The sequence below is a fragment of the Gallus gallus genome, chromosome 13 (genome assembly GCF_016699485.2).
Source record: "Gallus gallus isolate bGalGal1 chromosome 13, bGalGal1.mat.broiler.GRCg7b, whole genome shotgun sequence".
Taxonomy (NCBI): Eukaryota; Metazoa; Chordata; class Aves; order Galliformes; family Phasianidae; genus Gallus; species Gallus gallus.
Window position 1 is genome coordinate 8508797 of NC_052544.1, and position 13362 is coordinate 8522158.

The following is a 13362-nucleotide window of genomic DNA, read 5'->3' on the forward strand; positions in this document are numbered from 1 at the left end:
GTAAGTCTTGTGACTATGAGCTGCTTTGGCCAGGAGCCACCCATCTCTTACTAATCACAAGCAGCATAAATCTGAGTAGCTGCTTCCATCTCCTGCTATGCAGCTCTCTCTTTATGCTGCTTGTGACACTACGCATAGCTCTACTGAAGGTTGAGCAATGGAGGAGGCTTGATTAATTGTGCAAGGATAAGGCAGTAAATTGATTTGACATCATCCTGTGTTAGAAGGGTGTGGAGATAGATACAGGGATTTTGTTTTTTCTCCTCTGAGCAGGAACATTGAGTCTTTTGGGTCTTCAGGGAAGTGTTATGCTTGTGTGGATTATGTCTTCTCTCTGGGTTTTAGATTTTTTTTCATATGTTTGCTTTAATTCCCCCCTTCCTCCATCCTTGTTTTCCTCCTTTGATTCCCCTTCCTTGGCCTGTTGTCATTCCCTCTGCAGTTCTCAGTCACTTGATGAGATTGGTCTGAGGGCCCTGCAGCCCATTAACTAATTGCATGCTGTCAGCCGGTCCTCTCATCCATCCTGCCCCACTATTGCTCAGCACTTAACCTGCCTTGATAGTTGTCTCTCAACAAAGACAGCAGCTCAGGGGCAAGCAAGAGACACAAGAACAGCATAAGCTTGTGGGGACAGTGGGTGGGGATTTTCATGGGATGGAGACAGCAGATGGAGCTGTTTGAGGGCACAGGGAGCACAAGTCTGAGCCCTCTGCAAGAAGCTGATGAGCTGCTTTGCAAAGGGAGTTACCTACTGAAAGGGGCTGGGATTGGGACACCAGCACACACAGGAGGTTGTAGGATGCCCGTGCTGCAGAATTGCTGTGTGTTTGGCCACTGGAGCGCTGGGTGAATGAGCAAGTGAGGGGCTGCTGAATGCAGCGATGGGATGTGCTGCCTTCCACTGCTCTCGTGGGAGGAGAGGTGAGTTTGCAGTATGCAGAAAGACATAGCAGGTAACTCTCGTCCATTTGCCTCCAGCGGCAAAACGCTGCAGCATCTCAAGGACGTCTTTGTTGTGTTTCATATCCCAGCCTGAATGCCAGAGGGGTATTTATTAGCTACAATTCAAAATGCTAATTAATAAAAGTCCTTGGCTCTCTCCTCTGGAGAGATTGGTGGGAGCCCTTTCCTGAGCCCTGCGCGCTGGCGTGCGGCCAGCAAACCCATAACGATATGGGAACGATGATGGACGGCTGGGCTGGATCAGACGTGATGGTGTGTCTGGGGTTTGGCCGGATGTCATCGTTCATAAAGGGGATAAATACTTTTCTCTGGGAACTTGAAAGGCAGCCAGGCCATGAGCGGAGAAGAAAAAAAGGAAAAAAAAAAAAAAAAAAAAAAAAAGAAAGGCAGCTTTTATGCTGGGTGGTTGGAAGGTGGGAATGAGGGAGGAAAAAAAGACTGGTCAGCATGCTTTGTGCCAAGCCAAGCCGCCGCTGATGTGGCACTGTGGCTGGGAGTGTTCTGCTCCCTGTCCCTCCCTGTCCCTTCGTTTCTGTGGCTGACATCTCAGGGCCTGCCCCAGGTTGCAGCATAGAGCAGTAGGTGGTGTTGGTGATGGGAATGTGCCCTCGGGTGCCTCTGGATGTGTTCTCTGCTTTATTTTTCCTGGAGTATGCAGAGGAGGATCTCCCTCACTCGCATCATGCTGAGACGTGAAGCCACTTTCAAGAGCTGCAGCAGATTGCAGTCCATGGAGCTCTGTTTAACTGCAAAAGGTGAATTAGTCCTTAGATCTGGCAGCCTTTGCACTGGGAAGAGGAGGCTGGACAGCCCATGTATCTGTCTCTGGGCTCCTCTAGTGTCTGTTTCCCCAACATTGGAGCTCTTCCTGGGAAGATCCAAGGCTTTCCTCGTGCTCTCCTGCAGTGCAGCTTCCGTACAGTGCCTACTGGTGTTGAGAACACCAACAAAAGCCAGTCACTGGTTACCGACCTGAAAGCTGTGGCTTTTCTCAATCTCTCACTCATTTTTTACAACCTCTGGCACTGCTGCTGGCATGCACAGAGGGAGATAGAGGAGAAGGGGACTGAATGGAGAGGGAAAGAGTCAAATGCATCCTTTTTCCCCCACTGCTTCCAACTGGGCAATAGATCATAGCTAAAAGCTGAGTTGAGACAAGAATCTGCAGTGCTAGGGGGGTGGAAGAGGGAGGTGAAGCCCTTGCTCCATCCCCTCTGCACACACTCGCCAACTTTCCAGCATCCTCCTGCCCAGAGGGACCACTTCAAACAGGAGTGGGCTGAGGCTGTGGTGTTTCCACTGGCACAGATGCTCAGTGGCTTTCGTGACGTGGAGCTCTGTCCAGCAAGCTCTGGACTGAGATAACTCAGTGAGCCCACAGAGGGCTGCCCAGCGATGGGTAAAGAGGGGCCGTAATCTGGAGGGATGGGTTGAATTTGGGAAGAGGTGACTCTGCAGAGCTGGAGTGGGGAAAGAAAAGAAATGCTTGTGGAATGAGAAAGATAGCAATCAGTGGGGCTGTGGGGTTTTTCTCCCTGGTGTTGTATGGAAGCCCTATGAAAGCCATAGTTTCAAAGGAGAAAACTCATCAAATTCCTGCTTGCCGCAGATCTCAGCAGGTCTGACTGGCAGCAGAATGCTCGACTGTTGAGGTGGGAGGTTGCTATGTGTGCCTCTCACCCCTCAACCACACTTTTTCAATTTCAAGCAGTTTTTGACCGCAGCAGAGAGCTGCTGGGATAAGGCTGGGGACATCTGAGCTGCTGGGCACAAAGCCACTGCTGAGCCAAGGCATTCAGCTGCTTGCTGCTCACCCACAGGAGCCCAGGTTAACAGGAAGATCCCGAGGGACTCTTCAGTAATTGTCTGTACTGTACGAGTGAGGAGCAATGGAAATGGAGCTCTCGTGTGCTTCCCAGGGCTGTGGAGGTGAGCTCCTTGTGAGAGGCATCTTGCAGTAAAGGCTGTTTTCTTTCTGGTAGCTGGGCATCCTGTCTTGTGTAAGACACTAAAAGTTGTTGTTCTGAACCTTTCAGCATACGAACCCCCGATTGTTGTTGGTTTTTTTTCCAGCATAGGAACCTGTTGAGCAAATTTATTATCTGGTGCCGTGCCTAAAAGTTGTCCTCGGGCACCTCTCTGCACGCGCTGTGGATTTGTGGTTTGAAAGCTACTGGCTTCAGGAGATAGCAGTGTCTTCAAAATATGTAAATTCCTTCTCTGAAGCAGCTTTTCCCTAATGTACTAGGTGTGTCCTAATCCTAATGTCCCTCCAGAAAGGGAGGGTGGTGCTGAAAGGCTCCTGTGTGCTCCTTGGCCAGCATGCTACAGCTTAGCTCAGAGCTGGGGTGGGAGCAGTCCCAGTAGCAGCTCTCTGAGGGTCTTTTAAGGGATTGTGACCCTTAGAGCAGATGTCAGTGGAGGTGGGAACTCCCCTATCGGTCTGGCTGCCCTGTGTGCCTAGAGCTCCAGGCAAACACAGTCAGGACAAATTCCTCTTACAGCCAGGCTACAGAGGGGGATCTGGGAGTGTTGCAAAGGCAGTGCAGCTCTGCTGCTGGGGTAGAGGTCTGCAGGAGGTGTGTGGGGCACAACCAGATAAGAGCGTGTGCTGCTAATGAGGTTATGCCTGCAGCAAAAGCTCAGCAGCCCTTCATAATTTTATTAATGCTAAGGTTCTGGTGCTGGGCAGTGAGGTGAGGGTGGCAATGGTATAGTAAAAAATTGCTTCCCATACTCAGATTGATGAGGACTCCAGGCAGTCACTAGCCCCAGTAAATCAGTGAAGGGAGAACTGAGCCAAAATGAGAGTCAGTGAGATTTGAGAGCTGGTGAGATTTGATTGTGCCAGCTTGTCTCTGTATGAGTGATCGAAAGGTCCTGCTTAGGGCCACTGTGCCAGCAGCCATTGGTGGATGAAAGATTTGTGTTAGGTCCAAAGCACCAGAAGACAGTGCTAGACAAGCATATTTCCAGCACTGCAATAGAGAGCAAATCTGTTCCTTTGCCTTATTTCCATAAATGTGAAGAACAGACTCATAACCGGTGTCTCCCCCAAAGAAGTCTCTTTCCTTCCTGCTTCCCTGGAGCTTTTCACCTGCTTATCTTTTCCAGTAGTGGAGTTGTCCCAGCATCAAAAGTTTTCCTCACGATGCTCACACGGTGTCTGAGGGGATGGGGGCTTGAACTCCTGGGCCAGGTGAGCAGGGCTTTAACAGAAAAAGGAGAGCTCAGGTCCCTGCTGTAGGATGCAGTGGTTGTCCCATGTAGGGAGCCATTCCTTTTGCCCGTAAACTCGAGCTCCCTGAGCTGACGGATGTTGGTTTGGATAAGGATGCTGGTTGGCTTGTGGCTTTTGAACCGTGTCCTGCTCTCCAGACAAATTACAGCTTGTATAAGGAATTGTTTGTTTTGCGGTGCTGCTGGTGCCTACGTGCAGATTCACCAGGAGCTCAGGCTGGATCTCAGCTCCAAAATAGTGGTCTCTGTCATTCTCGGCTGAGAACTGTCCTTTCCAGGTGACAGCAGAAAAAAATAGTAATGGGGTTGAAGCCACTATGCATAAACATGGCTTGCTGCATCACAAGCTCCTTGCATGAACAGAGCACTTGATTTTCTGTGCTTACAGGGCACAGGGCAGCCTTCTGAGCCCACAGGTTTGGCTCAGACAGCTTTCCAGCAGTTAAACACAGGAGTGGTACTGGCACTGCAGCTTGGGTGCAGGGACCTCATTCATTGGAGCATTTGCTGAACATCAGCTCTGTTAAACAATGCCTTGTTGTACCCCAGTTCTCAGCCTGTCTTACTTGCATATACCTGGATAAGACTTCTTACATCTCTACGCTTGCTGAATACTTAGAAGCTGAGCTGCCTCCTGAGAGTTATTTTGATAGCAGTGATGTATTATAGCAGGGCTTATTATTATTTACAAGAAATAGATTTTTCTGCGGGAAATGTTTTCTTGGAATGGTGACTTCAGACCTATGTCATCTTGCTTGTTGATTGTGGGCTGCGTGGTTGGCTTTGCAGCAGCTGGAGTTGCCACCCTGGTGTTTGTGCTCTGCTGTCCCTCTCCCACTCTGCCACTTGGCTGTAACCGTGGGGCAGTACGGGTGGTGCTGAGGTCTGCAGGTGCTGTGCTGTGCCAGGGCCTTTGTCCCAAGACTCTTCCATGGGATCTTCCTCTTGTGAGTCTGTAGTGGAAATGCTAAGTCATGGCCTGAAGCAGTGATGGAGCACCTGGGGGGAAGGCAGGGCCAACTCAGAGGAGCTCAGGTGTATGCAATGCAGCTGAGTGACCAGAAGGGGTGGAGCCAGGATCCACCCCTTCTCAGACCTCATTTATGGGTTGGCAGTGGAGCTGAGGGTATCTCTTGCTGGAGATCCCTGCCTACCTGAGGCCTCCTGAAGGTAAGCAGCACTTTTACTTCATTTCTGTGGCTGCTGCATTTGGGCTAGTTCTCATTTGCTGTAGCCAAAGACTTGGCCGCCCTGCAATTATCATCCCATCATAGTGTCACAGAGTCCCAGTGCAAGGTGGGCCCTACTGCATGCCCCCTGCAGAACCACCTCTGTGTCATGCAGCTGCCTGCCTAATCCAGCAGCCACCAGACCGCAGTGGTTGCTTGAAGTCAAGCAAGCTTGTAGCAGCTCTTCTCTAGGCGCTGTCATAGCTTTCCTGGTTTTGTAATTAACATTTCATGCCTGAGGTACAATCTTGGAAGCCTGTAAAAAAAACCGTCAGCATCCACAACATGCTGAAATAGGAGATTAACGGCTTACACCTACATATTGTTGGAGAGCAGCATGCTCTTTTGGTTTCAAACCTGCCTGCCTGCAGCCTTGTGCTCCTCACCTCCTTCCTATCGCTGGCTCCAGGGCAATGCTGTCTGACACACTGTAGAAGATTGTGATGAGAATATATCTATCTATATTTTTTTTTCAAGGAAAAAAGACATTAAAAGTATGTACTGATCCTTAGTGTTCTCTGCTAGTAAGTGTCCTTTAAGGATTGCACTTGGGGATTATTATGTTCCTGAAGGATACTGAACTGAGCCTACTGCACCCTAATGCTATTTGGTTTGGTGTTTTAAGTGAGATTCCCATTACACGATGACCCACGCCTTCAGTGTCCATGACGGGGAGCTGGGAATGTCCTGGGAAGCAGCTGGAGAACTCTCCTGGTTGTTACCTCTTGGAGAGCTCTGTGTGGCTGCTTGGTGGCATGTTGCCATCATTATGCGCTGGTACCTTGTCCTTGTGCTGTGGCTGCCTGGTTCATACACACACTGTGGTGTGGGTGAGAGCTAGATGAGTTTCCCAGCAGCAGGCAGCCTTTCCCTCTCTGCTTGGAGGCACCAATTTCCAGGAGGCTGTATGTGCACACTGCTGCATGCCTTTCTTTGGCCCATGGGAAGCAGAGCAGGAGGAGGTGCTGCTGGCAATCAGTCAGAGTTTATTGTCCTGTCTGAGTTCTTGTGCCCTCCGAGGTGGTGGTGGGCTGGTGTTCAGAGCTGTGTCTCTTTGTACCTGTGCCAGGAACAATCCAGAAGCAAAGTGAAATTGTACTCCTTCCTTGCCCCCTCACCCGGACAGGAAAAGGAAGCAGGGGGATGAGTTACAGCAATAAGCTTAGCAGATGTCAGGGAAAAGCAGCAGCCCTTCCCATCAACACAAAGATGCGGTGTCCACCTGCCACCTCCAGCATGCTCACCTGCTCTCATCACCCCATTGTAGTGCAGCATTTCAAGGCCATAGTGGCAAATTATGTGGAAGTGCTGAGAGCTCTTTTGTAGCAGCATGGACCGCTGCAGTTGGAGCTGTGGACGGGGCTGGTGCATTTGTTTGGATTTCAGCCTGGTTTGGTGCCTTGGTTTGTCATCTGTGATTGTTTGAGGTTTGTCTCAGTGCCTGTTTTCTTGAGTTTGTTTGCTTTTTAATCATGAAATGCCCCATGTTTTATTGTGCCTGAAGAGGGCTGTGCCCAGGGTGTGAGGCTGTCCAGCAACCATGTTTCTTATTGGTACTGTGGTGATGGAAGGGACACAAGACCTCTGGTTTCTAACCCATCTCATCAGCATGGCCAGTGCTGTCCATAGTGCCTCCTTGTGCCTGTGAATAGCTCCTGCTTTGTGTTCATCCTTCCAACACCACTTCAGTGAGCTGTTCTGTTTTGAGGCATAAATGCTTGCCCCCTCCCCAGCCCTGCTCCCCATCCTTGTCCCCAGGAGAAGTGCAGGACATGGAGCAACTTCGGTATTCCCCTCTTGATATTCGAAGTGGTGTCCACTCCTGTGAGAACTGTGGACTGTGCCCAGGGGGTTTGGGTTTCCCTTGCTCCTGACTGCTGCCAAATCATCCTAGTCTGCATGTCTTTTCTGAGTGACATGGTGGGAGTTGTGGCTGTCAGAGCGAGCCACTGAGGAGCCAGACCAGTGGCTGAGCTTCACTCTGGGGAAGGCAAAAGCACTCAGTGAGAGGGAGAGAGGTGCAAGGCTAGTATCTGGCCTGTGGGGATCGTTAGCTGGTGTGAGGGAGGTCAGCAGCACCACTGGAACCAGCACAGCTGTGCTCTCCTGCATAGGTTTCCTGTGGCAAACAACCCAGCTGTCCCCATCCCTTTGCTGATGCTCTTCCTTCTCTTTTTCAGGGAGCCCATTGGAAAGAAGAAATCTGGTAAGCACTCTTCCCCTCTCCAGTTTCACCATCTCCTCCTTCCACCCACAGCCTTGGCCTCGCAGTACTGCACAGGAGCCTAGCCCCATGATGGGCACTGCTGCCAACCCCTGTGGGGCTCCCCAACATGCCACGTCCTCTCCATGCCCTGTCCCTGCCTCCCAGTGTGCTTCCAAAGAGGGGATGGCGTTGAGGACATGAAGGCTGAAGTTCCTCGTTGCCCCTGCAGGCGTCCCATGGAGGGATGGGGTGACAGGCGCCTGCCGCTCTCCTCATCTGCTCATTCACTGAGCCATACCCACCACTGCAGTCACCCCCATGTCCTTCCTCCCCTCACAACGTATCTCCCCTCATTTTGTTCCTCCATCAGGGTTTATCCAGAGAACGACCTCTTTCCTGCAGAGAGGTAGTAACCGCCGCACGCTCCCTGGGCCTTGCTCTTGCTTTGCCTTTTGCCGTGGGGCACCTGCTCTGTCTGGGTGGGCAAGCCCTTTGCATCAGCTGTCACATCACTGTAGCTTTCTGTGGTGGCTGGTGGAAACACAGGGCGGTAGCAACAAGGAGGTGCAGCAGGCACAGAGCTATGTTACAGCCTCAGGTGAAGGACAGGGCTTTGTCTCCAGCCAGGAGTGTGCAACCACAGTGTCACGGCGCCCTCAGGCCTGAAGGAGTGTGTGAGCTGCGAGGTGACCACCATGGGGCTGAAAGTCTCCTGGTGCAGCAGCACTTTCTGCTTCAGAGTTGCACCAGATTGGGACCCTTTGGGTGGATGGATGGATCTGGGATGCTCTGCTCCTCAGGAGAGGGGCACATCTCTGAAGGCCCCTTGTTTGGTGAGTTTCAGCGGTTATCTGAGGGCATCTCACAGCTGCAGGAGTTACAAAATGGCACCGGGACCTTTGGAAAGGGAGGTCTGAGCCGTGGCTGAATGGAGATGCTGCTGAAATAGCTGTGGGAAGATTTTTGGCCTGGTAGTTGACGCCACCTTAAGCTGTATAAGCAAATTTACTTGTAGGTGAGCGTGTTCCTCTCTAAGGCGAGAGAAAAAGAACAGGGAAGACTTGGAAGACTGAATTCCACCTTCTTTTCTATTGGATCTGGAGGACATCCCTCCCTCAAGGTGCTGGCGTCCCAACCTCTTACTGAGACGAGTTGTAGGGTGCATTTGACAAGCAGGTGTTGTCTGCTCCAGTGGTGGCTCCTGGTTTTGCTCTGTTCTTCTGGGCGAGTCATAACCAGGTGATCTCCTGACTGACTAACAGGGGGCTGCCAGCATGGTTAAAACCTTTAGACAACAACTTCTCAAACTCTGACAGCTGCAAGGTATGTCTGGCAAACCTGGGCCTTGCGTGGGCCACTTTAGAGCTCTCCCAGGCCTTTTGCAAGCACAGGCTGCAGTTTTCACACTAGCTTTCTCCTGCTGTGTTGGTGTGTCTTACATAGCTTTGTCAGAGATGTGCTGAAGGTTTTGCTTTAAGCTGAGTTACTCTCTTCACTGCAAGCCCATGTGGTAGCAGAGAGAGGCATCTGGCTGGGGGTGGGATGAAAACAGGCTGTGCTTTTTTTTTTTCTATCTCCTCTCTTTTGATGGAGCAGAGGTAAAATGAAGACACAGAATCCCTTGTCTTGGAAACGTCTCTGGTGTGATGGCCCAGTGGGAACATCTGCTGGGTAAGGGAGGGGTGTTATGTTTCCCTGTGAGAACAGTGTGTGTTTAGATTGCTTCTATTAAGCAGGAGAAAAGAAGACCTGTCTAGGATTGAGGAGAAGGAAGAAACTGAATTCTGCCCTCAAAGAAATGAGTTATGCAGCAGAATTTTTCTAAGGACACTGGCTGTTGGAGAAGCAGGAGCTTTTCTCCTGTTTGTGTATGGAGCTTTGTTCTGCCACCTCATTTCCAACAAGCCCATTAGAAAGTGGCTTTATGGGCAGCTCCCTCGTGCTGTGGCAGGTTGACAGATGACACTGTTGCTGAGGGCAAAGAGAAAATGCTCTTTGGGATGCTGTTTGCTTAGCACCACTGAGAGAGAGGGAATGGAGAGCTTGGGTAATTCCCAAGCCAGAGCCCTGTTCTGGCAGGACAGGGTGCAGTGCTCTGACCATGGCACTGGCACATGGTTTGGCTGTGGCATATGTGCAGTAGGGGAAAGGTGTCTGTGTGCAGTAGCACTGCAGCTAGCTGATGCTTTGTGCCAGGTGTGTTCGGAGACTCCTCTTGCTGTCCATGCATCTTCTGGCAGAAGAAACAGAATTTGGTTCTGTTATTGTCACCTGGAATCCTCTCCTGCCTTGAGGAAGCCCCTGATGGTTCATCAGTTGTTCAAGCCAGGCCTGCTTTGAGATGGCAAATAAGCAATAAGGCACAAAAAAAAGGGCTCTTTTAGTATAATCTCCTTGTGGAGGGGGCATCTGATAGCTGGAATTCCTTATTTCTGCAGCACTGCCAAAGGGGGGTTCAGCTGCTCTTCTGGGACGATCAGTGCTTCTGAGCACCTGGCAGGTTTCATGTGGGCTGGAGCCGAGTGCTGGGCTGCACATTGGGTTGAAGTGCTGCCCACAGCCTTCCATGGGGACCAGGAGGCTGAAGGGATGTGTGTGGTTGTGGGGAGGCCCAGAAAGAGGGACTCACCTGACGTTAGTTGGTGAGCATTATTTCCTGTTTATTCCCCACAGTCTGGAGCTTCAAAGACCAACTTGGCCACTGATTTAGGTATGCCTGCTAGCCATCATCATAATCGGTCCCAAGGCTCATTCAAACATTTCTATTCACTCCTTTCTGAACTCTGCAGAAGCACAGATGGAGATTCATAGGTTAATTATGGCATTAATACAGTGCACAGAAGCCTGAGACTGTCTCAGCAGTTTTTATTTGGGTGGAGCTGCCTTAGAAGAGCTCCCATATCCCTGTCAGCTTTATTTCACATGCCTTCTTGTGTGGCCGCATCCCTTTTGCTGTGCTGTGCAATGTTCCCACAATGGCTTTTGGTCTAAAATTTGTTTTATCTGGGACAACAAGCACAGCTCTCATATCCTACAGCAGCCATAGGAGGACCATTCTAAAACTCCAGAGTTTCTGGCACTATTGTAGACGATTAAGTTTATCCCATTGCTATTTTAAGAGACTAAGTCTGCCCATAAATAGGACGTTTTATTGTTAACTTGACTGTGTATTTTTGTGGTTGAGGATGATTATGCCAGGTGAAAGCACACCTCAAATTAACTCCTACTTCTTCCTCCAAGCTTGGTTTACCAGTTGTGTTGCTGGTTTAATAGGTACATTGGAGGATCCAGAATTGCCTGCTGAAACTACAAATAGCCTCAGAGCATTGTTTGTAATTACAGCTGGGGAGGCAGAAAGGAGAGTATTTCTCTCTTCCTGTAGCTGTTATTCTGCTCTCAGGGGCTGAGTAAATCCTCTGATCCCTATAAGCACAAACCTTTAATTGAGTTAGTAAAACAGAGAGTCTCCAAATTCCTGGCTTCCTCCACTCACTTTAGGGGCCTATTTTTGTTTGGTGCCCCACCTCTGGGCTATGGCATGGAAGAAGCTTTCATTAGTGGTAACAGAGCCTTTGTGCTTGGTCAGCTCACCTGCAGCTCTGCAGAGAGCTGTTTATAGCAGAAGGGCATGGACAATTTGTCTCTTTTTCGTTTAATAAGACTGTCCTAAAAAAGACATTGTTCATTTAAATCTTGGTTGTGGTCATTCTTACTCAGAACCAATTTGAGAGGTGGTGACCTGAGGCAGCAGGGGGTTCCAGCACTGCTGTTAGATCCCGTCCATCTCTACTCATCCCTCTTGCTCTGCTCATTGCAGGATTGTGCCCTGCAATAGGTTCCATGATAGGAAAGATCTCTGACCTCTTAGGTGATGGGGAAGCCATTGAGTCCTCTTGTAGGGCAGCAATGTGGAAATGTCTTCCTGATTTGTTTTGCCTTTGCATCCCAAGGGAACACCACTCTGTATCATTGCTTTCTGGTACCCTCTGAGCTTGGGAGGTCACTGTCTGATGTATTTGCTATGCCCTGGCAGCCAGAGAGTAGTAGTGATTTCTGCCTCTGATGCACAACTGGAGGCCCCCACAGCCCCAGTAACTGTGACTTAACAGCTATACTCAGGTGTGTGAGTCTTTTGTGTCACTTGCACTGTAATAATTAATACTGCTCTATTTCCAAAGCGCTTGGCAAATATTAATTAATTTTTACAGCACCTGGGAGAATTAGGTAATATAACAGTATCCTCAGCTGGCAGGCTGTGAAGCTGCAAGGCAAAGTGCTGCGCTGGAGGCTTGGGACAGCAGGGAGAAGAGTACAGGCACTTCTGACACCTTTTTGCTCCTCAGAGGCTTTTGCAGGCAGACAAACAAGTGCTGCCTGTGCTCTGGGTAAGCAAGTGACTTGGTACAAGGCTGAGCCCAGGGGAATGCCCTCCGTGGTGGGGCTGAGGAGTCTGAGGTCAGCACTGAGCATCCACAGGTCTGCAAAGCCCTGGGTTGCTTCACGATCTCCCTGCACGTGGTGTGACAGCAAACATCTGTGTGCCTGTGGGAGTGGAGGAGTCTTGCTGCGTGCAGAGAGACAAACTTAAGGCCACGTTTCTAAAGCAGAGATCGATTTGACTTCAAAGCTCTGTTCTAGTGATGCCTTGGTAAGTGATGCCAAGCAAAGGGGATGGGTCTGTATCCAGAGCACTCTCCTAAATGAAAACGTGCTTGGAAAGTATAAATGATTATCGCCTTCCTGTGCCTGGTAGGTGCCTGCTGGTCCCCTGGTGCAGTGCTGGCTGGCCGCTCACCTTAGCCTGCAGTGCCACCTTCAGCCTGGCCAGCTCGGCACAGCCAGCCAGGGCTCCCCAGCTGCTTCCATCCCTGCCAGGTGTCAGGCCCCTTGCTGGTGCAGGGCTCGCTCTGCTTTCTGTGTATCCTGTCTGTCTGCCCCTACTGGGGTATTTTTTTCTCAGTGGACGTGGAATTGGGATCTTCTGTAGGAGCTGAGCATTGTTAGTGGAACAAAGAGCCAAGACAGCAAACCACTGGTGATCCGTGGGAAGGGCAGTGATGGGGTTGCTGCTGTACCCTGCAGATGCCCTTCTGCCCAGGTGTGCAGGTGTTCAGCCAGGAGCAGCAGAACTCTGTGCAGGCTGTGTGTGCTGGGCTGGGTCTGAGCAGGTCCATGTGCTGGTCTCGTGGTGGTTGTGGGCTCGCTTGGACGGCTCTGTGTGTGTGAGCAGGAGGTGGAAGCAAATGCAGGGCCTCACCTGGCTGTACGTGTCTCACCTGGCTGCTGGTTTGGTCCCTCTTCTCCTCACCCTGCCCAAGCCTCTGGCTCACATCTCTCATGCTGGGGTGCCCGGGTGTCCCAGAGCTGCTCGGGAGCGGTGCTGTCAGGAACTGCTGCTGACCTCGGCACGCGGCCGGGTTCTTGTCCCCCTGTGCAGGAGCTGACTCTGCCTCGGTCGATCCCTTGGTGCTGGAGCAGTATGTCGTGGTGGCCAACTACCAGAAGCAGGAGAGCTCCGAGATCAGCTTGTGCGTGGGCCAGTTGGTGGATATCATTGAGAAGAACGAATCAGGTACAGAGAGCCAGGCTTGGCAGAGGGCTGCAGGTCGGCTCTGCACCTCAGAGCAGGGACAGGAATAGCAATCCTGTACTGTCAGTGTCTTCTTTAATAGGAAGGAAAGCGAAACAGCCTCAGGGCACCTCACAGGGATGTCCTTGGAT

The 13362-nt window shown here is 50.8% G+C and overlaps 1 protein-coding gene across 2 annotated transcripts in view; it reads left to right on the plus strand.

Annotated features, from left to right (window-relative positions):
* SH3PXD2B (SH3 and PX domains 2B) overlaps window positions 1-13362 on the plus strand; it is a 64929-nt gene that overhangs the window by 42410 nt on the left and 9157 nt on the right. The window contains exons 6-8 of one of the 2 annotated variants that reach the window (XM_025155036.3): window positions 7616-7641; window positions 8012-8047; window positions 13079-13213. In XM_025155036.3, coding sequence (XP_025010804.2) covers window positions 7616-7641; window positions 8012-8047; window positions 13079-13213 — 197 coding nt within the window. The remainder of the gene's footprint in view (window positions 1-7615; window positions 7642-8011; window positions 8048-13078; window positions 13214-13362) is intronic. The other variant, XM_425197.8, reaches the window with a different exon arrangement.